General features: G+C 43.5%; 2 protein-coding genes across 2 annotated transcripts; one reads left to right on the top strand and one right to left on the bottom strand.

The window, feature by feature from the left end:
• The first annotated feature begins 1,013 nt into the window (after positions 1 to 1,013).
• LOC133898841 (tobamovirus multiplication protein 2A-like) lies at positions 1,014 to 10,818 on the top strand. The gene is made up of 6 exons (XM_062339616.1): positions 1,014 to 1,566; positions 8,579 to 8,672; positions 9,049 to 9,129; positions 9,208 to 9,312; positions 10,294 to 10,491; positions 10,580 to 10,818. The coding sequence occupies exons 1-6, from the start codon at positions 1,310 to 1,312 to the stop codon at positions 10,664 to 10,666; spliced, it is 822 nt and encodes a 273-aa protein (XP_062195600.1). The 5' UTR covers positions 1,014 to 1,309; the 3' UTR covers positions 10,667 to 10,818.
• A 2,587-nt stretch (positions 10,819 to 13,405) lies between these two features.
• On the bottom strand, positions 13,406 to 16,446 carry LOC133899319 (protein LSD1). The gene is made up of 6 exons (XM_062340306.1): positions 16,291 to 16,446; positions 15,364 to 15,530; positions 14,890 to 15,003; positions 14,442 to 14,555; positions 13,867 to 13,976; positions 13,406 to 13,732 (listed from the first exon to the last, which is right to left on the bottom strand). Exons 2-6 carry the CDS (start codon positions 15,419 to 15,421, stop codon positions 13,697 to 13,699), a joined length of 432 nt encoding a protein of 143 aa, XP_062196290.1. The 5' UTR covers positions 15,422 to 15,530; positions 16,291 to 16,446; the 3' UTR covers positions 13,406 to 13,696.
• Positions 16,447 to 21,942: the final 5,496 nt, after the last annotated feature.

Here is a 21,942-nt window from a genome sequence, read left to right as displayed (position 1 = left end):
TTTTTTAGCAAATTCGTCTTACTAGAAAGAAAGTTTCGTGATGTGCCTTGGACTGTCACTTCTCCAGATTATTCTTTGACACTTAAATAATTCAAGCGGAGTTTTTTTTATAGTCTGCACTACTGTTCTACTAATACTGGAGGCACTTTGATCTTGACTCCAGTAGCCAACATGTTCTAGAGCCGCCCTTGTTATCCCCAACTAGAATTCAAAACTGATGAGGACAGGCCAGGGCATTTTCATCTCAGTTGCTTGCATCCAAAGAGGATAAGAAGAAATTGCACACTGTTTGCATTTAGTGACAGATGCTTTCCTAGTGATAATTTGAAATCTATATTTTTTATAAAATAAACGAGTTATGATTTTTATCGTATATATTATATGATTAAACGGTTTATAATCAAAATTACTTTCTCGTCTTCTTTCCTATTATAATATATGAAGTCACAATTAATTAACAATTATTGCAATGTGTTTTTTATGTTACTCTATTTTCAAACTTCAATCAAGATAAATAATTATTAAATAATAAAAGGCTATGTTCTCAACACCATCGTCTACTTAGATTCCATGCTTATGTATGTAAATCTCTTTTATTATACTATATTTTTTTTGTTTTTTCTGAATTGCTATATTCTGAAATTTGGGTGCAGTCGCTAGTCGCTAGAAAACAAGCAGCTACTCCCACGCGGAAATGGCCGGCTGTGGCTCATTTCGCGTCAGCTATCCGTGGTCATGTCAGCAGAAATTGAACGTGTCAAACCTCTGCTAATGTTTAACAGAGACGTAACTTGAATTGGTTTGTTAGAATAGCAATCTATATTTCGATTTAATTAACGAGCGGATGACATAAAAATTTGTGAAATGAAATGTCCTGGCTATAATCTGGACTACATAATTTGGTAGTGGAATTGGTAGGTACGACGTGATACTACCCTTATTTATTCACGGAAACTTGTTGCAAAGAAATAAAAAAATAGCAGAAATCAAATTTTTTTAAGAAAGCCGTAACCTTTTTTAGTTATTTATTTACTGTAACTCCAGTTATCAAACTCTTCGTTGCGGCTTACGAGGAAAATAAAAACCGCACTTCCAGATTCCAACGCAATCCCCTGTTCTCCTCGGTGCGATCCCCCGTCCTGTCCAAGTTTTCCGGTTCCGAATTGATCAAGAGCCGAGTTCCGCGGCCGAATCGACCAGAAGGCGCCTCCTTTCCGTCGAATCCGCCGCCATCTTTGATGCGCCGGGCCGTCGAGATTCCGGCTCCGGCGTGAGGTGAAGTTTCCGCGCGTGGGAAGAGCGCCGGGCCATGGCGTGCAGGGGCTTCTTCGAGTGGGTCCTCAAGCTGCTCAACCTCGTGGTCATGGCAGTCGGGCTGGCCATGGTGGGCTACGGCGCCTATCTGCTCGTGATGTGGCTGCAGGTGGCCCTGCCACCGCCGCCGCCGTCGCCATCGCCGGCGGCGGTGGCTACCAGCGGCGAGCTGGCGCGGCTGGGTAGACCACTGCTGCTCCTTGTTGATCTGTCTCTGTCAGATGGGACCGCGGATAGGCTCTCCAATGCATGGTGCGTCGTTCTTGGCCTTCTTTTCTGGGTAAAGCTTAGATTATTGATGTGGACATGGCACTTATACGATTTAGGAGATGCAGCGCCACTGTCACTAGTGTATTTTTAGATGACGAACATAGAACATCCCACATGTTATATCTAGAAAGATGGGCAAAAATTTAAAAATAGATAATAAACGTCATATTTGCTAAAATAAATAATTTATCGATGTATTTATAAATCTAGCATTTGTATTCGGGACTTAAATATCGAAAAACCGATTATGGTATCTGATGTATCAAAAACTCATATATTCAGCATCTAAGGTGTTGAATATGATACTGTTCATCGTATTCGACACATCAGTTGTCGAATACGGTGAATAGTGCTGATTAGGTGCCGAATACGATGAACAGTGCCATATTCAGCACTGAAGGTGTCGAATATAGGCCAGCCGATAACGTCGTGTATTGTCAGTGTCATTTCAGAGCTGAATAGAATACAGTAGCGTAACTTTGTTTCATTAGGAGACAAACGAATAAATAAAGAAATGAACTTGATGAGTGAATGTGTATCATTTTGTATCATCTTTCTACATAGAGTGCAGTACCTACTGATGATAGTAGGGCGGAATAGAGTGCAGTAGCACATTTTGGTTTTATCAGGGCACGAGCGAATAAATAAATAAAGGAACTGGATGAGTGAGTGTAAATTTATTTCAATGTATTTTTGTCGATATTTTATTATTCACTTAAATGTATTTGTGTAGGTAACTTTTTAGGAAAGTAACGTCGAGATGATACAAAATTTAATTTTTTGAAAAATAATAGTTGTGAAGTACGATTATCATATAACCCGGTATAGATGTTACATACGCTGATAAACATTACATGTGATATGGGGTTTTTCGTCGCTGCGCAAATGGACCATAACCATAAAGATATGCTAACAACAAACTGGGACCTTCTGAAGGAGACCGATGAAGAGGAGAAGGCGGAGAAGAAGCGAAGGAGGGCCAATTGAGTTCGCTGGCGTTGGTCAGCAGCTCGAGTAGGGTTTTCGTGCTGGCCACCCTCTTTGTCCCCTACGCAGGCTGTCATCCGATTCCCAGGGCGACCAGCTATCGTCCTAAGGAAGAGTATAAAAGGTTACTCGACTTGTTTAAAGGCAAATAGGGGTCCATATACTTCTGAATTCTTGGAGGTGGTGGATCTTTACGATTTGCAAGAGTTAGGCGGAACCTTTCCGTCAACCTAGCTCTAGCCACTCGAGTTGAGAGGGAAGGAACAAGCATGTAATAGGGTAGTTAGCCCGGTCGAATGTAATCGATCTGTCTGTAACCTATCTTTTCTATGAACGAAAATGTTCCGGCCCTTTTTTATGGCCTCGCCGATGGCTGGAAGACCATATGGGAGCCTTGCAGGTTGTGGACCGTCTGGTCCGAACCACTATTCAGAGAGTTTTCCCTGTGCTATCGTGGCGAGTAGACTCTGAAAAATTGTTTCGCCCTGCTCGTTAGTTAGGCTTTCGAAGTGCGGGACAACCCTTAGCACGACAAGTCCCTCGCCGACGACTAGTGCCCGACCCGAGTGGGAACTTATGGCCTTATGATTGTTATCCTGAGCCGTTCGTAACTTTGACATTGCGCGAGCAGCGATCCCACACTGTTCAAGAGCCACCGGCCATCTGGTTGTTCTAACTTCCTAGTCGCCAAATCCCGTAGTGGTCATCGAGCATTATCACGTGCTGTGGTCGGAGAGCCACTCTGGCGGGGTCCATTGTTGGTCGTGAAATCCTATAAAATAGAGTCTGGTCTTTTGAATTTTAAAAACATACAAGTTATATTCCATGCTCGTTTGGAAGGATCTGCAAAATAGAGAAACAAGCTCGTCTCTGAGCAACCCTACATATAGAACTTACGCAGCACGGCGATGCTCTAGGAGTTATGTAATTCACGATCGTTCTCCATGGCTAGTTTGACCACAACAGGTCGGGTGACATCGACCACTTTGTAGGGATCTTCCCACTTGGAGGAGAGTTTATTCTAACCGGCCTTGTTCTGAATTTGCCTAAAGACTTGGTCGTCTATGACCAGTCTTCGCTCCCGCTCCTTGCGGCTAGGATAACGTCTGAGATTTTGCTGATATCCGGCTGTTCAAATTAGAGCACGCTCGCGGAACTCTTCGATCAGGTTTACATCATCCTCTCATCATGCCACCTAGTCGTCATCCGATTAGTTGGTTACTCAAGGCGATTGCATGGCGATCTCGGAGGGAAGCATTGCCTCTGCGCCAAAAACAAGAAAGAAAGGGATTTCGGCTGTAGCCCTACTGGGAGTCGTTCATGGCGACCAGAGTACAGTGGGTAGCTCGTCCACCCAGCGTCTTGAATAACTTTTAAGCCGATCAAAGACCCTGGTTTTAATCCCTTGCAGTATCATCCCATTTGCCCTTTCGATCTGTTCGTTGCTACGCGGGTGTGCCACCGACACATAACAAACTTTGGTCCCGATCTTTTCGCAGTAGTCCTGGAAATCACTACTGGCGAACTGAGTCTCGTTGTCCGTAATTATGCGATTTGGACTCTACCAGCCTCTGTATGAACTTAATCACTGCTGCTGCGGTGATCTTTCTGACGGGCTCAGCCTCTATCCACTTGGTGAATTTGTTGACTGCCACAAATAGGAATTCAAAACCGCCTAAGGCTTTAGAAAACGATCCCACGATATCGAGCCTCCAGACAGCGAAAAGCCAAGAGAGTGGTATAGTTTACAGTACTTGGGTTGGTAGGTTGGTTTGTTGGCTATGGTATTGGCATGACTCGTACCGTTTCACTAGCTCGTAAGCATCCTGGAGGGCAGCGGGACAATAAAATCCTTGTCGGAACACTTTTCCGACCAGAGTGCGGTACGAAAGCGTGGCTATCATATATGCCTCCATGGATATCAAAGAGCATTATGTCCTCCTCTTCCCGAGTGATGCATTTCAGTAAAAAGCCGTTGCTCCTCTAGTGGTAAAGGCGTCTCTCTACCACGGAGTATCTGCGGATTTTCCGCGAGACCTTTTCTGTTGACGCATCGTCATCAGGGATTGCTCGATTCTGAAGGTAGTCCGAAATCTGATCCATCCAAGTCGTACCCGAATCGAGCAGGGCGACCACATGATGGCCACCTGAGGTCGACGATACCGAAGGAGATGTTGCCTCTAAAGGTGTTGGCTCTGGTGCTTCGTTTCCAAGCGGAGCATCCCCTTCATCTTGGCCCGAGACTACGGTGGATGGTCGTGTGAGTCTTTCTTCAAAGATTCTGATTAGAACAGGTTTGTGAGAAGAAGGTAGACGGGACATCTCATCGGTTAGGAAGTTATCCTTGCGAGGGACATACTTGACTCTGAAACCAAAAAAAACATCGCTCCAGTCTTCTCACTTTGGCGAGGTATGCCGCCACTGTTAGATCAGAGAACTGAAACTCGTTATGCACTTGGTTAATAACCAATAGCAATCCCCTATCGCTAACAGGCGTTTAATCCCAAATACGTAGGTTACTCGCATTCCAGACAAGAGATCATCGTATTCCGTAATATTGTTAGTGGCTGAAAAATATAATTGAACTGCGTACCTGAGGTCGCCAGTTGGTGAGGTCAGGACCACTCCAGCCCTCGCTACTTTCAGCGTGAACGATCCGCCGAAGTGCATTGTCTAGTGCTCGTCTGCCTCTGGTTACTGTACATGTTTGGGTTCAAAGGACGACCACTCGGCTACAAAATTGACCAATGCTTGGGACTTGATAGCCGTTCGGGGGACGAACTGGAGATCGAACTCCCCGAGCTCTACTCCCACTTTGCTGTTCTTCCTGCCGCATCCCTATTATGAAGAATTTATCTAATCAGGAGCAAGAAGATCACCTTAATTTTGTGGGCCTATAAGTAATGTCTGAGCTTGCGAGGGGCCATCAGAATGGCGTATAACAGCTTCTGAGCCTGTGGGTACCGAGCATTCGCGTCGTGTAGGACCTCACTGATGTAGTACACTGGTCGCTGAAGACCTTCTCGCTCGATGACCAGTACCGCGCTCGCGACCTGTGGGGTAGCTACAACATAGAGCAAGAGTTCCTCGTCTAGTCGAGGTGCGATTAGTACAAGAGAGGAGGAGAGGTACCTTTTTAGATCTTAGAGGACCGTTTCCGCTTCTTGAGTCCACCAAAAGTGGTCGCTCTCCTTCAGGAGCTTGAAGAACGGCAACCCCTTTTCTCTCAGCCTTGAGATGTATCTGCTCAAAGCTGCCACAGATCTTGTTAGTTTCTGGACTTCTTTTAGTCTGGTAGGGGATTTCATCTCGTCGATGGCTCTGATCTTGTCAGGGTTTGCCTCTATTCCTCGACTAGAAATGAGGAACCCGAGTAACTTCCCTGATGGGACTCCAAACGTATAATTTTCAAGGTTTACTTCATGCGATACTTCTGAAGGTTGTCGAACGTTTCCTGAAGGTCTGTGAGTAGACCATCCCTGATTCTACTCTTTACGACCACATCATCAACATACGCCTCGACGTTTCTACCGAGCTGTGGTCAAAGAATGAGCTGAATACAATGCTGGTAAGTGGCACCGACGCTTTTTAAACCAAAGGGCATTTTAACATAACAAAAGACCTCGAAGGGTGTCAAAAAACAGTCTTCTCCTCATCTTCCCTATACATGCTAATCTAGTGATACCCCGAACAGGTATCTAAGAACCTTAGAAGATCGTTGCCAGCGGTTGAGTCAATAAACTTGTCGATCCGAGGTAGAGGGAAGAGATCTTTCGGGCACACCTTGTTGAGGTCGGTAACTTCGACGCACATCCTCCACTTATCATTGGTTTTCGGACCATGACTGGGTTAGCCAGCCACTCTGGGTACTGTATTTCTCAAATGAAGCCTGCTTCCAGGAGCTTGTCGATCTCCTTACGAAGTGCTTCCTTTCGGTCAGCTACGAACCAACACGCTTTTTGTTTGACTGGTCGCGCGTCAGGTCGTATTGACAACTTGTGCTCGATCACGTCCCTGGAGACTCCGGGCATATCAGATTGACTCCATGAAAAGACGTCCGCATTCGCCTGAAGGAAAGTGATGAACGCAATTTCTTATTTGGGTTCAGGTCGGCCCCTATCTAGACCGTCCTAGTCGGGTCGGAGTCGTCAAGGCATACTACCTTGAGCCGCTCGTCCTGGCTGGTGGCAACATGAACCTTTACCAGACGATCACTAGGCGTAGCGTTCTCCGGCTACGACCCGGGAGTTAGCTCGACCATATCGAGGCTCTTTTTGTCACTGTGCAGGGCAGTCTTTGCGTTGCTAAAGATGGTGATGACCCTGGTCGGACCAGAGATCTTGATCGCCTGATACGCGTAGTGGGCGACAAACATGAACTGGGCTATCGCTGGTCACCCCAGGATCGCATTATAAGCGGTCCCAAAGTCCGCCACATCAAACCAGACATTTTCGGTCCTGAAGTTACTTGATGAACCGAAGGTGACGGGCTACTCGACCTGCCCCAAGGGCTTAGCTGAAGAGCCCAGGGTAATCCCAAAGAGGAGGGGGGGGGGGGGGAGACGATTTCAATATGCTCCTTGGGATTTGCAGGGCGTCCAGCGCGCCGGTGAAGAGGAGGTTGATGCAGCTCCTCTATCGATCAGCACGCGGCCCAATCGGATGTTCTGAACGGTTGGTTTGACCACAATAGGGTAGCGACTAGGTCGCTTGATATTTGTTTGGTGGTTGGCCTGATTGAAGGTAAGGGGCACCTCCGACCACTTCAGACGCGAGCTTGGGCCCGACGTGGTCGCTCACACCTTCCGGAGCATCGACTTGTTTCCCTGTTCGTGGAATATGTCACGGCGCCCCCAAAGATGTGGTGGATCATGTGATCAGCTTGCTGGTATCCCAATGCTGACTGGACGGGGTCGGCCCCACCCTCACCGTGACTCTAGGGCTGGAAACGAGCCGAGTCATGCTCAATTCGGCTCAACCATTTAACCGAGCTGAAAAACGGGCTCAGCTCGGGCTCGTAGCTGGCTCGAGCTGGCTCGGTTGGGCTCGTGAGCCAAGTCACTATTTGAGCTGGAGGCCGATGCTTGGGCTTGGCTGTTGACAAAAATATTGGCGCGGTCGGAGTCTCAGAGAGGCGGCGGGCTGGCACTGCCAGCACGGGGGAGAGGCGAGAGATGCGGCAACACAGGCGCATGGCGGGTCAGGGAGAGGCGGCGACATTGAGCGGGCGGAGAGGAGGTGGCAATAAGCGGGCGAAGAGGAGGCAGCGACATGGCGAGTAGGCGAACAACGGGAGATGAGGCTGCCGCTGCGACACGGCGGGTCGGGGGGGCATGATGCGGCGGGCGGACGGCACGGCGGTGACAGCAAGTGTGCGGAGAGGAGGAGACGGCACCTAGCACTATCAAGGCAAAACCAGAGCTCTTTCGATATCGCGAGAAGTCGAGTAGGTTGCAGGCTTCAAGCCTGATTCATGTTCTGTGTTTATCCCATGCTGTTTTGTGAGTAGTGTTCGTTCTCGTTATGTGCGTTGTAATGTCTGTTACTTCTTTCTTCTTTAATACAAAGACACGCAGTCCTCCTGCCTGTTCGAGAAAAAAAAGTACAGATCTTCCTTCCCTTTTCTGCATCCAATAACAGTGGTTATTCTTAGCTATAACATTTCCTTACTAAATCGGTAATTTGCGGCATCACATTTTTTTTAATTTCTATTGTTTCAGCTTTTTGGAAATAGTATCCTGTGACAAAAGAAGAGGTTCCTAGTGCCATTGTCGAGCTACCAATCTGCATGTTTTATTTTTTGCTCCTCATAACAATCGCATAAGCTTAATAGGATTACTCCATAAATGATTATGTGTGGTTACCTTTTATACTATATGATTCTAAGTGTTCTGCTCGAAGCACTGTATATGCAAGTGGTCATGCGAGAAGTTCCATCATTCATAGGATGTTTTTCATTGTGTATCGTCTTTTACATCCCTTTTCTCACCTTTATTAATCTTTTGCAGGTTTATTTTCGTGTTTATTGGTGTTGGTGTAATACTCTTCATCACATCCATCTTTGGTTGTGCTGGAGTAAGAAGTGGGTGCTGCATGTCTATTGTATCCACTTCAGCTATAGACTCGTATTTATGAACAAAATATCACAAGTTGTGTTAGTATCCGATTTGATTTATGTTACTGTGGCATCAAGTAACAAGTAATTGGCTCAGTGGAGCAAGGAATCATAATAAACAACAAGATGGATATAATCAGCAGGGAACATCAGAATGTAGTAATATTGTCTCTGACTGACATGACATAAGTATATAGTTGGAGCTTTAGTGGTTTGATTAGTTAATTAGGAAAGGTTTCACATGCAATTTTAAATACTTTGTCGTTCCCTGCTGATTGATTTAGATGCAATAACCCATTAGCAACATATCTTACCTTATTTTTCTAGAGTTGGATATTATACATTCCTTAACATTCGGAAAAGTATTCATTTCTCATTATTGTGTTCATACTGGTGGAGCTTGCTGCAGGAGGCTTCATTTTCTTTAACCACAGTTGGAAAGAAGTGAGTGCTCTGAGTCTCTAATTTGTTTCTCATGACTCTTTCTCTTTGAGTTTAGTTTCTTATTTGTTTATTTTGCAGGTAATTCCAGTTGACAAAACTGGTAACTTTGACATGATGTACAGCTTTTTGAAAGAGAATTGGAGAATTGTGAAATGGGTTGCACTTGGAGCTGTTATATTTGAGGTAAAAGTGAAACAACTGTACAGATCTCGGATAGTTGGATGTAAGAAGCATTCAGGAGACAAAATACTTATGCATATGTATTAAGTTTAAACATACCATACATACCCTTGTTCCAAAAAAGAAAAAGTAGGGGCATTACAACTCAGCACCATGTTAATCTTTCTACATTTAGAACTGTTTTGGGTAGAACAATTTTACGGAGCTTGTTAAAAGATAAGCTAGTGATATGCTAATTATGTGGTTTGGATGAAATGTTCTCTTTTTTTTCTGGGAGTCTAAAACAGGATGGCTCTTCTTGACATTTTAATACCCTCTTAATGCTGCTTCTCTAGTTATCTACTGCTTGCTTCAATGCAGGTGTTTTTCATTGTAGGTTACTAGGTTCTACTCTTATGGGGAAATGAAGTAAATTCCACGCCTTCCAACTTTGCACATTGACGTCCCTTTTCTTTCAGTATGTTTCGTTCATGTTACCTCCATGATTTTTCATCACGAGTCCTATACAAAATGGTGTGGTTTTGTTAAGGGTGTAGGTTTGGTGACCCGAATCACACCAAAATTTCAACAATATGTACTAATATTTGGTGACACTTTTACCGATATGTTATGAATTTGTTGCAAATTTAGTACATATTAACATGTAGAGACATGGGTAACTGTCATGCGTCAGCATATATTAGGCAGTCCTAATTGGAGCATATTTGGAAACGATTGAGTTTTCTGGTAAAACTGCACATGGTTGAGACCTTGAGGTATAGTGAAAGAAGTGGTACCTGTGGTTAAAATTTGTACCAACATGCGCATATTTATACAATTTGGGTTGAAAATCTTGGTTTCTTGTGTTCTCATCATGCTATGCCTCACCTTTTTTGTTTCATAGAACTGAAGTATTATAAGGGGAGAACTGAAATCCAACAATCATCACTGCATGCACTTTTTCACTTGCTAGAAGAGCAGCTAACGGTCCTTATTCTTTTGCAGGCATTGCTGTTCACTGTAGCTATCATAGTACAGTCGGGCAATCAAGCTGATTATGACAGTGATGATGAGTACATTGGCCCGAGGTCTGGAGTCCAGCAGCCATTGGTGAATCAGCAAGCTGCTGCCGATCCTAGGGTGCCCAACCTTGACTACCGCCCAATTCGGAACGACGCATGGAGCCAAAGATTGAGAGAGAAGGTACAAGACCCTTTATAACCCTTAGAACTTCTATTGCTCTTATGTGTTTTCTTTCTTTTCCTTACACCGATATCCTGTGTTGTGGCAGTATGGGGTGGATAGCTTCGATCCAAACAGGTTTCAACGGGCCACGATATCTCCTGCAGAACAAAGAAACCGATGCACGATTCTCTAAAGCTTGGTTGATATCAGTCAGTAGTGGTTCGAAGTTCCAAGTCTTTATCCAACTGGACAATTGCATCGACTCCTGGATATTATTGTGTGCCTTGTTTATCCTATGTTGCCCGGTTTTGTAGCATATGGAAAGTTTTGCGTTCTCCTGCTTCAGTTCCTTGGTTACATAGTCAGAATTTTTTTCTCGAACACGTAGGAGAATTGCGCGTTATTGTATTAAAAAGAAGAGTCACTCAGATTATAAAGGAAACCGAATCCGAAAATCTTACAAGCAGTGCATTACAACCTGTGGAGTTCAACTCACGCGCAAGACAGATAGATAAAGAAAGAACCCCAAACCTTCTAAACAACCAATCGACATAGGCTTGGCAACAAATAACCCGGCTAAAACATAGTAAACAGCCTGGCATAGAGACACCATCTGACACACCAGGTCAACTAACGACACCCACACCAAGCAAAGCAACCTGGTAAGAACTGTGTCCAGTTAGCACCTTGAGCAAAACACCCGAACAACCTAACAAGCGGAGTCTAGCTCACACCCTGACAACCCAAATGTCGGTGGCTCCCATGCCGAACCACAAGCAAGACGGAGGGAGGGTCCTAGAACAACGAAGCACAACCACTGACGACATGCGCCGCAAGGTGAAGAGAACACCAGCCAAACAGGAGAACGAACGGGTCGAGCACCAACGGAGGGAGGTGTGTCCTGCAAATAGCGCCACTAGCTATAATATCAAGACACAAAGGGATTCTCTGAAGCGACGCCTTCAGGAAGGAAGCGGCAAAGAAACCACCGCCGCTCGTTCAGATTCCAAACAGGGTTTTCACCCAGAGAGATCCCATTGGGGCAACTACAAGACGACGCCTCCAGGAAGGTAATGACGCCCAACATCACCATCGTCGCCAGCAATGGCATAAAGCCAGACCGGACTTTCGCCGATAAGTCACTGAACCATGGCACAACCTAACGAACATAGAGGTTTGATGGGTCGACCGGAGTACACACCAAAAGCACCAAGGCATGAGGCCCCGGCAAGAGACGAACATTACAGCGTGCAGCGCTAGGCACAAGGACACCAACAACAACAAGGAACGACCGGGGTGAAGCCCGGGCAGCAGCGATGCATGGGTTGAACCACAAGTCAACGGTAGCAAACGGCGACCGCAAGTGCACTAGAGCAGCTCACCTGGAGAGTGATGGCCCTGTAGCCACAGGAGAGCAGCTGGCCACCCCGGAACCACACTACAGCGGTGAGAAGCTCGCAGAGCCCGACGACGACGAAGCTTGGAGACCCCGGCCAAAGAGGAGAGGCGGAGCCTGGATCTGGACCCTCGAAGGTGGATCCGCCTCCATCAAGGACGGATCGGGCCTCGGGATGCCCGGATCCGCCCAGCTAGAGGCGAGGACGACCGGGAGTCGACACGACTAACGATGAAAAGCTAGAGGGGGTGAGGGGGAGAGGGGGCGAGGAGGAAGCTTGAGGAAGGAGAGGAGCAAGGCCGCAGCGGCCCGGCTTCGGATCCACCACCACTGTAGTCTGTCTGTCAGCGGCGACAACCGGAGCAAGCTCTCTTTGGGTGGGTGTTGGGCTTAGGGCTAGGTCACCCCCCGAGTCGCCAGATCGGGCGATGTGGGGCTCCGAGTTCAACCCTCCTCTTCACATAGTCAGAATTCAACGCTCCTATGCACAGGTTTAGGTGCTACGCCATTTAGGGTTTTCTAGTTAATATTGAACTTAGTTTTTGTGACCTAGAACATGTTCCAATGTGCATCAAGCCTTGCCTGTGACGTGACCTGCATTATATGCACCATGTTGAAACCTGGGCATGTTTGTTATGTTCAAGTTTACACTGTCAAAGATCTCTGTGCGCATAATAATATGCAGCTGTGCCTTCTAGTCTTGCAATGATTGAACTTAGCTGTGGTGACAGAGAACATATTCCATTACTGAAAGAAAGCATATTTTCTTCTGGCCCCAGAAAAAGGGGTACGTACCCTTTTCAAAGATCATTGAAGTTTGTTATATGTGATGCAAACATGATCGGCAGAAACCGGTCATCTTACAGATCTAGATCTGTCGATGACGTCTTGATCAAAACTCCAAACAATTTGGTGTGCAAGAACTCCAGAGTGTTTGGTCTTGAAAGAATGGTACAGTGGCCGTGTTGTGCGGTCAGTTCGTTTCGTTGGTGCTACTCTACTTGCTGACTCGACTAAACACCATGTACTATGCTTTTACCATGTGTGTTTGTCTGCTGAATTTTCGCATAATTAATTGTGTGACACTCACGCCATGAATTGGATCGAAGTTCAGTGATCCTGGACTGATAGTCCCTTTCAGCACGAATCATCCCCACCTCTGGAGCCTGCACTCTGCGGAGCTGAAAGGAGACACATGTCATCACTGCTTGATGGATACTGGGAGAGGACGCCAGCCTGCAACCGCAGCTGGACAGTGTCCTTCACGCAATCAGGCATGTGTCCCAGCAAGGAACAATATCTGTGTTCCTTGACCGGCACCCTCCATCCGATGCCAATGATCGATGTACCCTCGCATTGTAGCATCTGCATGCCACGTTTGCATGTCTCCCTTCAAGTTTCAGCAACACCAGTGAAAATGCCAATGTTCATGCTCATGCCACTAGCCAGTGCCTTCAGTTCAGTTCAGGAATTGACCGAATACATAAACCATTGTGAAACAAATTATTCAGAAAAAAGGAGGAAATGAGCTAGATCTTGACAAAAGGCAATCATAATTCACAATGGCCATTTGGAAATGCCTAAACATCATAGGTTTATGTATATTTTTGGATTCAATTTTACAGACAAGTCGACGAAGTTGAGCGCTATTTATTTCCAAAACCTCTCATTTATTCCGGTAGCCCGCCAGGTCCAGCGAAGGAACGCAGAAATTGGGAGAAGGGGGATTAAGGAAAAAATTGCTTCATGGAACAACTCTATACATGTGCACGCAAAGCATCCTTTCAGAAGCTGCCTCCAGTGGTGGTATCAGTACTTCCAGGGGCTTCAGTTGCTGGGCTTCTGCTCTGCACCAGGTGAGGCCTGTGGAAGAGCAAAAAGGGGTTACTTCTCAATTTTGATGTGGGGTAAAAGTTGCATCACTGTAACAATAGCACTGAGATGATGCTAATGCCATACAATGTGTGAACTTAAGTGCTCTGATGATGGATACTTACCCCAACTGATGTCACAAAATTGCAGACTGCGCATTTGACAGACCGAGCACCGTACTGGTACATCAGCAGCATTCGGCAGTTCCCGCAATTTACATGCGCAACTTGATTTGCTGCCACGGAAAATAGGAATCATTTATCATCTGGAGTGTTTAAAATTACTTGATCACTTATCTTTCTTAACTCTGAACAATGATAAAACTTCTGAGCTTGATGGGTTTTTTTTGTTTCTTTTGAGAAAGTTCAGAACTTGATGTCAATGGGTATCTTTGTCAAATCTTCAGTAAATCTTGGATATGTTTGACAAACTAGAGTAGCTCTATGAGATATTCATCAAACTTCAGTGATTCTAGGATATCTCTGTCAAACTTTTTAGCATTCTAGACAATAACCAATTTTCATGAATGTGACCTGAAGACAAGGCAAGTCTATGATGTGAAGTTATCGGCAGATTGCTAGCAATTTCAGCCACAGAATATATTCTGCTCAGAAGGATGATTTTGCATACAGGAACCAAAGCCACAGAATATACTTCTTGCAACTCAGGGAGAGGAGGAATAATAGCTCGGTTGTTCTACCTTCCATAGCCAGGTTAACAGTGTGGCAACAAGAACATTGTACACTTGTCGCACCACGTATGTACATCAGGAGAGTATGGCATCCTCCGCAAACTAACTGCGCCATCTCGGTTCCTGCACAAAATCCAGATGGCAAATTTGCTTCAGAAAAAAATGCATTTCAGGCCAACTAGTGTTACTGCATCAGCAAATTTTCAGAAAATGCATAGCTTTACGAAATGGCTTAAGGCCAACCAGATCTCTGTACTGAACAAAAGCTCAGAACTCCTATGTCTGTAAAGTTTGCAAGATGAACTTTACCAATACAGCAAATGCTACTTCTTGTCGTAAAAAATGGAATAGACATTACTAATGCTCATTATGCACAAATGGAGCTCAACGTTCAGATACCGCATTACTCACAAATTCTTCAGAGAAAGATTAGGAAGTCAATGATTCATTTGCATACCAGGAGCCGGGACGGCGGTGACGGTACTGCAGACTGCGCAGCACACCGACGTTGCACCGGCCGGATACATGAGAAGATTCCTGCACCCAGTGCAGACAAGCTGACTTTGCGCCCCTGAAAATTGCAGGACAAAGCACTTCAGTGTCAGACCATTCAGCTACCAACAAATAAAATTTCCGTTAGCAAAAAAAAAAAGCCCTTTTCATGCATTGCAACATCAAAATCAGCGAAAAACTTCCACGGTTCAATCGGGTAATTCTTATGCACAATTTGTTCTATAAAAATATCAAAAAAAAAACCCACGAGTAGAGGGAACTGCTGCTAGTTCTGAACAAAAACTGGTTCTAGCCCAAAATCAAGCAGTATATGACTATGGCGGAAGAATTTTTTAATCTTTCTCTTAACGCTCAACCAAGAATAATAAAATCAGCTGTGTTCTTGCAGTGCTAACTGCTAGCTGGGAAAAAGAATTACCATTGGGAGGTGTAAATGGCACTGGGGGAGTTGGATAGGGGGCAAGGGGAACCGGCATTGCCGTGCCGGCTGCCTTATCCGACGACGCTGCTCGTGGAGACTTCGCAGATTCCGGCGGCTTCGGCAATCAGGCAGCAGAAACCAGCTGCTTTGCCCTGCATGAAACCCTGTACAAAGTGCAGGAGATGCTGATGAGAAAGCAAGAAAGGCTTCAGCCGTGAACTCTAAAAAAGAACGGCTTCAGCTGCTCTTAAATCAGTAAAAAAAAAAAAAAAAATACAGAGAAAATGTACAGAAAAATTCTTCACTAGCAACAAGAAACTTGAGGATTCTTGTTCTTAGGAGAGCAGAAAAATTGCTTCTCCAAATGCACATCAGAGAAATTCTTTCAGGTTACAGTTCCAAACTCTCATCAAGTCTGATGTTACAATTCTATGAACAGAACAGCATAAAAGAACTACTCCATAATTTCACCAGTGGGTAAACGACTCAGGCAAATAGTTATCTGTATTTTTTTGTTTCAATCTTAAGAACCAACCAAACCTGGAGAGCTTGTACTAGTTTGAACAGATTAAACATGGCATTTATTAGGGTTTTCATGAGCAACCACATTCGTGAAAACTGTTTGCCATTGCTGGCCTAGTAGAAGATGAGAATAGCTAGCTCAGGATAAGGTAGGGGGGTTAAAAAAATCAGAGCTAATCCATTGGTCCAAAAGAACAAAGAAATGCTCGCCATCTCACATAGAAAACAGGTAAAGAATCACCCAAAAGACCATATATATCAAGGCAAAGAAACAAAGAAAAAAAATGAATCCTAAGATGCAGTTATCAAAAACAAATCCAAAGATGGAGTTATCAGCCAATCATCAACACATCCAAAAGGCAAGGGGGAAAGGAAAACAAAGAACAAGAGGAGAAGCAGCACCTAATAACAATGCTTATGGCTGGGGCAACCATAGGAGCAGTTCATGAGTTAGCATATCTCTCTCCTCTCTCTCTATGTGATATAGAAGTTGACAAATTTATAGGGAGAAGAAAATGAGAGAGCATATGATAGGTGGCCAAAAAGGTATCCAAAAGGTTCTCATGGCTTACAGGGACTTTTATTTTTGTGCTAATAGAAAATTTTGAGACCGGTTCTTTTTTTTTCAATTTTTTATGTTATTTCATTTATGATGTATAATTTTCTAGGAAAAATGACTACTTGACACAATATATATTTGACAAAATGTTGAAGGCATAGTTTCAATCATGACATGTTTAACAATTCATAATGTTCATAATGCTAGAAACCATGAGACATCACAATATCTAGAAGGCATCTCTATGCCTCGACAGAGTAGAAGTTCTGAAGTATATAATTGATGGGGTGTTGGAAACATAATTTGTAATTCTGCACCAATCACATAGCATGACAATATTCCATTCCGAGACTAAAGAAGCGATCACCAATTTGCTTTCTCCAAATATCCTAGTCATCAATGATGCGAGTTTCATAAAAACAGGCGCATCTCGAAACAAAGTTCAACTAACATGAGAATGACATCAAATCAATTGATCCAATGTTCCCGCATATAGTTTCGCAATGATGACAAAGACATAAAAATGGCCGATGAAAAAAAGGAAAGATAATGTTAATTGCCCTGATCAAGGATTGATGCACCGCTGATTTTTCAGACGTTTTGTTGCTACAAACACATCCTCCCTTAAAAATCAGCACCTAAATCTTAGTATTGTTTTCAAGATTTTATTAGAGTAATAAACATACAAAGATTCCAAGTTACACATAATATCTTTGGTATTTTTCTCCTCTTATCATGCGCATGAAAACCAGGTTGGTTCTTAAAAAAAAACAGGTTGGTTGCAGGGGAAGCTAATCTGTTTTTCCTAAAGTGGACTCATCCAGTGATTCAGTGAGATGCAGAAAATGGTGGCTGGGGAGGCGCCACGTGCACACCACACAAGTCACGGGGCTCGTACAAAAAATTCTGGGGCCACACACGTTATCACACAGTAAAGGTGTTGGCCTGTGGAGACCATACGAACTGTCCTCAGCGTCATCACCTGCATCATCTTAAAAAACATAATCACCTGCATTGTGTCTTGCAAGACTATAGTACCAAATCGTTCGCCACACTTAGCGAAATTTGGCGAGAAATTGAGTGATCGAGAGCTGGGCCCTTTTCGAAAAAGTTTGGCATGCCAAACGTGTGGAAGTAAATCAAACACTAGTCACAGTTAGTTAAACTCGTCTACCTTGTAAATCACCGCAACCAAACAAACATGTCCTAATATATTCCCTTAGAAACCTTAAAAAAAGCTAGGTATTGGAAGGCCCTGATTAAAAGAATAAAAAAAATAAAACTTTACCATAATAATCATCCTACTAAACCTTTTCCATAATAATAATAATATGTTATTTCTTTTATGCTACATCCAAAATTAGAATTTTCGTAATAAAGCTATGAGATAGTATCGAAAAAAATATAGAATTATTGGTTTTCTTTTAATGAATGAATTACGGACGATGTCTTAGATGAGACCTGTTGTAAGCAAACTGCACAAACAAACTTCACTATTCAATGCAATTAAACTGAAAGCCTTTAAGGTTATGTTATTTCAGCTTTCTATAAAAGCATACTCATTCACCTTTTCATTTTACATGTCTGATTTAACTGAAAGCCTATTGTTTCTCAAACTATACAAAAATCGAGTAGTCTTTTTTTTTTAAGGTACACACAACCTATACACTTCACACTCACACCCTCACACACACACGCACATCAATTTGAGAGAAACAAATAGTGAAGTTATTAGGCCATCTCCAGCAGAGGAGATATTTTTCATGGTTCGGGCGCTACAGTGATTTGTGGAGGTACTGTTCACGTACTGTAGCAACTCCAGCAGAATCGATATCCGGTGCGGAGAGAGAAATTGGATCTGCAAAATTGCGGAGCTACTGTAGCACCGTAACACTGTAGTAATACTGTATCAACACTGCTCACAGAGCTGCCAGCGGACCCGGAGGAAGAAGCACAATGCCTGTTACGGTATCAGTGTTGTAGCACACTGTTCATAGAGGCTGACAGCGGGTCCGGAGAGAGAAAAAGAGGAGTAGAAGGTAGAAAATAGGGTAGCTGCTGGAGATGAAAAAAATAAGAGATGCTGTAATAGTGATAGGGGTGCTGTAATAGTGTTTTAGAGGATAAAAATTTAAGGTAGCTGCTGGAGATGACCTTACACTGATGTTATACATAAGGTCATATATCAATGATATAACTGCTTGCTATTTTCATCTATAAAGTATTCGATAGAACCTAGTGTCACTGATAACTCCAAATAAACTATTTAACTTATGATCAATTTTAATTTACCGGTAACGCAAAAGTCAGCTACAAGATATTTGGACTCTGTTTGGAAATTCCCAAGTTCATACAACCAAGCAACATGAAAGCAACTCCAAAATTATGATTAATCCACCATACCTTACCGGCTACAATGTATAGATGTTGCTCTGAGTAGTGATAATTCAAAATCTACTGATTATCTGATATTTAAATACTTCAGTTTTGCATACTCAGAATCATGAGCCAAAAATATATTAGGCATGAAAATGATAGGCATGCCAAGGTTGGTTGAACATTATGGTATACTAGGAGGATTGGCGCACCTATGTCGTCTCCATTTTTTTTCATAAAGCATAACAAAAGAAGACTAAAAAAAATAGATTTGCCATTTTGAACATCTCAAAAGAGGGTAGCAGTAAAAAAGGTAGCAGTAAACCCATTAGACCCTGGTGCAGAATCTTCTTTCATTCCCCTGAAAGCCTCCTCAATATCTTGTGTAGAAAAAGGTTGGATCAAGATATCTTGACATCATATGACAGGCTGTTATGGTTATCCCAGAAAGAATCACCAAGCCTCATCCCACCTCTAGATTCAGATCCAAAGAGGGATTTTTTAAAATTCTTAAATATGATTAATAATCTCCTCTTGTGAATTGATTTGACCTTGATTAGGTTCTTCCTCCTCTCATTAGCAAACAGATGAAAAAAAATCTAGTGTTATTGTCTCCCTCTTTAATCAAGGTCTTTCCACCTTTCTGTTTCCAAAAAATCTCCTCTATGAAAAGGATTTTCTCAAGGTTTTCCTCTAACTTATATATAAACTCTCATTCCTCCATGGCCAGTCCTTCAGAGTCTGCTTTATTATCCAGCATAGCAAGCTGAGCTAACATGTCATGCTTATTTTTGTTTTGTTCACCAATATGATGTCTATGCCAACCTCTCATAAACTGCCTAATGTCACATAGGCTGTCATGCCATTTATCCATAGAATAACCATTAACAGGTCTTCTCCCTTTCTTCTCCAACCACCTTTGATGAACTCTTTTTGAAGCTATCAACTAGGAGCCACTGTCTCTCAAAGTTGAAATACCTACATCTCTGGACCCTAGCTTTGCCTGAATCCAAACAAATAGGGTTGTGATCAAAGCCAACCCTGGTCAAGCTCCATGCATGACATAAGGGAAAATATTGTTCCTAGTTACTGGACATAAGGAATCTGTCTAGATTCACCATTATTGGGGTTGGTTATTTATTAGTCCAAGTGTATTTGGCTCGAGCTCTTTTCATTTTCCTTAAGTGAAATTTCCAAATAAAACCGTCGAAGAGGTCCATCAAGTTGTTATCTATGTTGTTAATGTTTTTGTCTTGGACCTCTCTAATAAGGTTGAAGTCCCCTCCTAGAAGAAGAGGTGGTGACACCTTGTCACAGATCCCCTCCAATTCACAGATGAAGTCTTTGGAAGTATTATGATTTGTAGGGTCATATACTGTGATGAATTTCCATATGAGATTAGTGGTTCTCATCCTCACACTTAACTGAATACAGTATTCGTGCACCACACTCTGCTCCACTTCAAACAAGTCATCCTTGACCCCAACAAGGATACCTCCAGAGTGACCATGAGCAGGGAGGACACTACAAACAAGGTTTTCATTTCCAGCTATGTCCTTAAGTTCTTTTGTTGTGAAGTCCTTCTTCACAGTATCCTAGATGCCTATGATACCCAGCTTTTCCTATATGATATAGTCCTTTATTTGTTTTCTCCTTACTGATTTATCTAACCCTCTAGCATTCCACAAGACAATCCTCATTTGCTCTTTTTCTTTGGCATGCCTCTCCCCTTTTTGTACATAGCTCCACTCCTTGTGGGATCCAGAGCTTATGAGTTAGGATTATCAAGAGCTCTAACAGAGTTGTCGATGACCTCTATGGTCATATCTTCTTCCAGGCCCTTCACTCTTGAGGCTTCCTGCTCACTTTGTTTTTACAGGAAGGCTTTATAATTTGCCTCTGCAATCATAGCATAGCTACTTCCTCAGCTTTAAAGGCATCAATTTGAGTATTAATGTTATCAGTCACTAAATCTAACTCATGGATGACATTAGTAATATAAGTATTAGAGGAGTTTTTCAGAATAGTGAACTGGTTAGGTGATAAAGAAGTATATGCAGTTGAGTTCTTTTGTTGAGCTCTCTTCATAGCTTTGGCTTGAATTGGTATGCCATCTCTAGGGATCCTGGAGCTTGCTTTAGTTGCAATAGTTGGGCCTTTTTCTTGGGAGTTCTGATCTTTGTTTTTTTGGGACAGGCACCCATCCTCGGGAGCTGTCATCATCCTCGATCCTAGTGCTAACAAGTGAGAGATTGTCAAAGTTGTCCTTCTCTTCTCCCATAGGCTTAGTTTGCTACAGTTCATCAGATGTGTGAACCTCCTAACTCACATGAAGATGCTCGGTATTAATGTCCTGTGGGAGTGACAGGTTTGGTCAAGAATTGGCACATATCAGGTGGGAGTCCTTCTGATTATGAACAGGTACCATTCCATCAGGAACATGGAAATCATTGGGGGGGGGGGGGGGGAGAGGGTTTGGCATCAGTGTCATATTGACCTTCCTTCTTGGGTTGAACCTCCAACTGTCCTGCTCCAAGATTGTGTTTCTCCCCCATGTAGTAGTCTGCCTTTTTAACCTGGTGGAGGGGAGCTAAAGCTAACTCAAAAGATGAGTGATGAACTGTCTCCATGGCAAGATAAGTCACTAGGGGCTTATCCCCTATCTCAATTAAGCTTGTGATAGAGAGTGGTGCTCCTTATGGCTCTCCACCACCTTTACTTCACTATAAACTTTAAGTTCTCCCATAATTGGATCGAATGATGCAAGGGGAGTGATTTCCTGGCAGCTTTCTGGAGGTATAGCCCCTCCCAGGCACTTGCTTCCCTTTTTCCATTGGTTTGTGAGTTCTTGCTTGATGTTTCTTATCCTTGCCAAGTCACCATGACTAGCTTCTTCATCAAAATCAGACAAATCATCATCATCTGACCCTTTGTCATCATCCTCATCTAGCTTGCTGGGGGTGTTTCTTGTTGGGGTCTTGTCATTAAAGTATCCCATGATATATCTAATCAGATGCACATCCCTATTAAAGAAGATTTCAATAAAGTTTCTGATCTTGTGAGGGTCTCTACACAAGACCTTAACTCTAAGTGGGTCATTCTTTAAAAGGCTGAGTTCA

Source organism: Phragmites australis, chromosome 18 (genome assembly GCF_958298935.1).
Source record: "Phragmites australis chromosome 18, lpPhrAust1.1, whole genome shotgun sequence".
Lineage (NCBI taxonomy): Eukaryota > Viridiplantae > Streptophyta > Magnoliopsida > Poales > Poaceae > Phragmites > Phragmites australis.
This window is presented reverse-complemented; position numbering and strand designations above follow the sequence as displayed.

Bases quoted from the DNA above. Each gene is read 5' to 3' on its own strand.
- LOC133898841 (XM_062339616.1), top strand. From the start codon at position 1,310: ATGGCGTGCAGGGGCTTCTTCGAGTGGGTCCTCAAGCTGCTCAACCTC. The intron at 1,567-8,578 runs GTGCGTCGTTCT...AATCTTTTGCAG, and splicing joins GATAGGCTCTCCAATGCATG to GTTTATTTTCGTGTTTATTG. The intron at 8,673-9,048 runs GTATCCACTTCA...CATTCGGAAAAG, and splicing joins GTGGGTGCTGCATGTCTATT to TATTCATTTCTCATTATTGT.
- LOC133899319 (XM_062340306.1), bottom strand. From the start codon at position 15,421: ATGCCGGTTCCCCTTGCCCCCTATCCAACTCCCCCAGTGCCATTTACA. The intron at 14,556-14,889 runs GTATGCAAATGA...GATTTTGTGCAG, and splicing joins CACCGCCGTCCCGGCTCCTG to GAACCGAGATGGCGCAGTTA. The intron at 13,733-13,866 runs GTAAGTATCCAT...GCTCTTCCACAG, and splicing joins ATTTTGTGACATCAGTTGGG to GCCTCACCTGGTGCAGAGCA.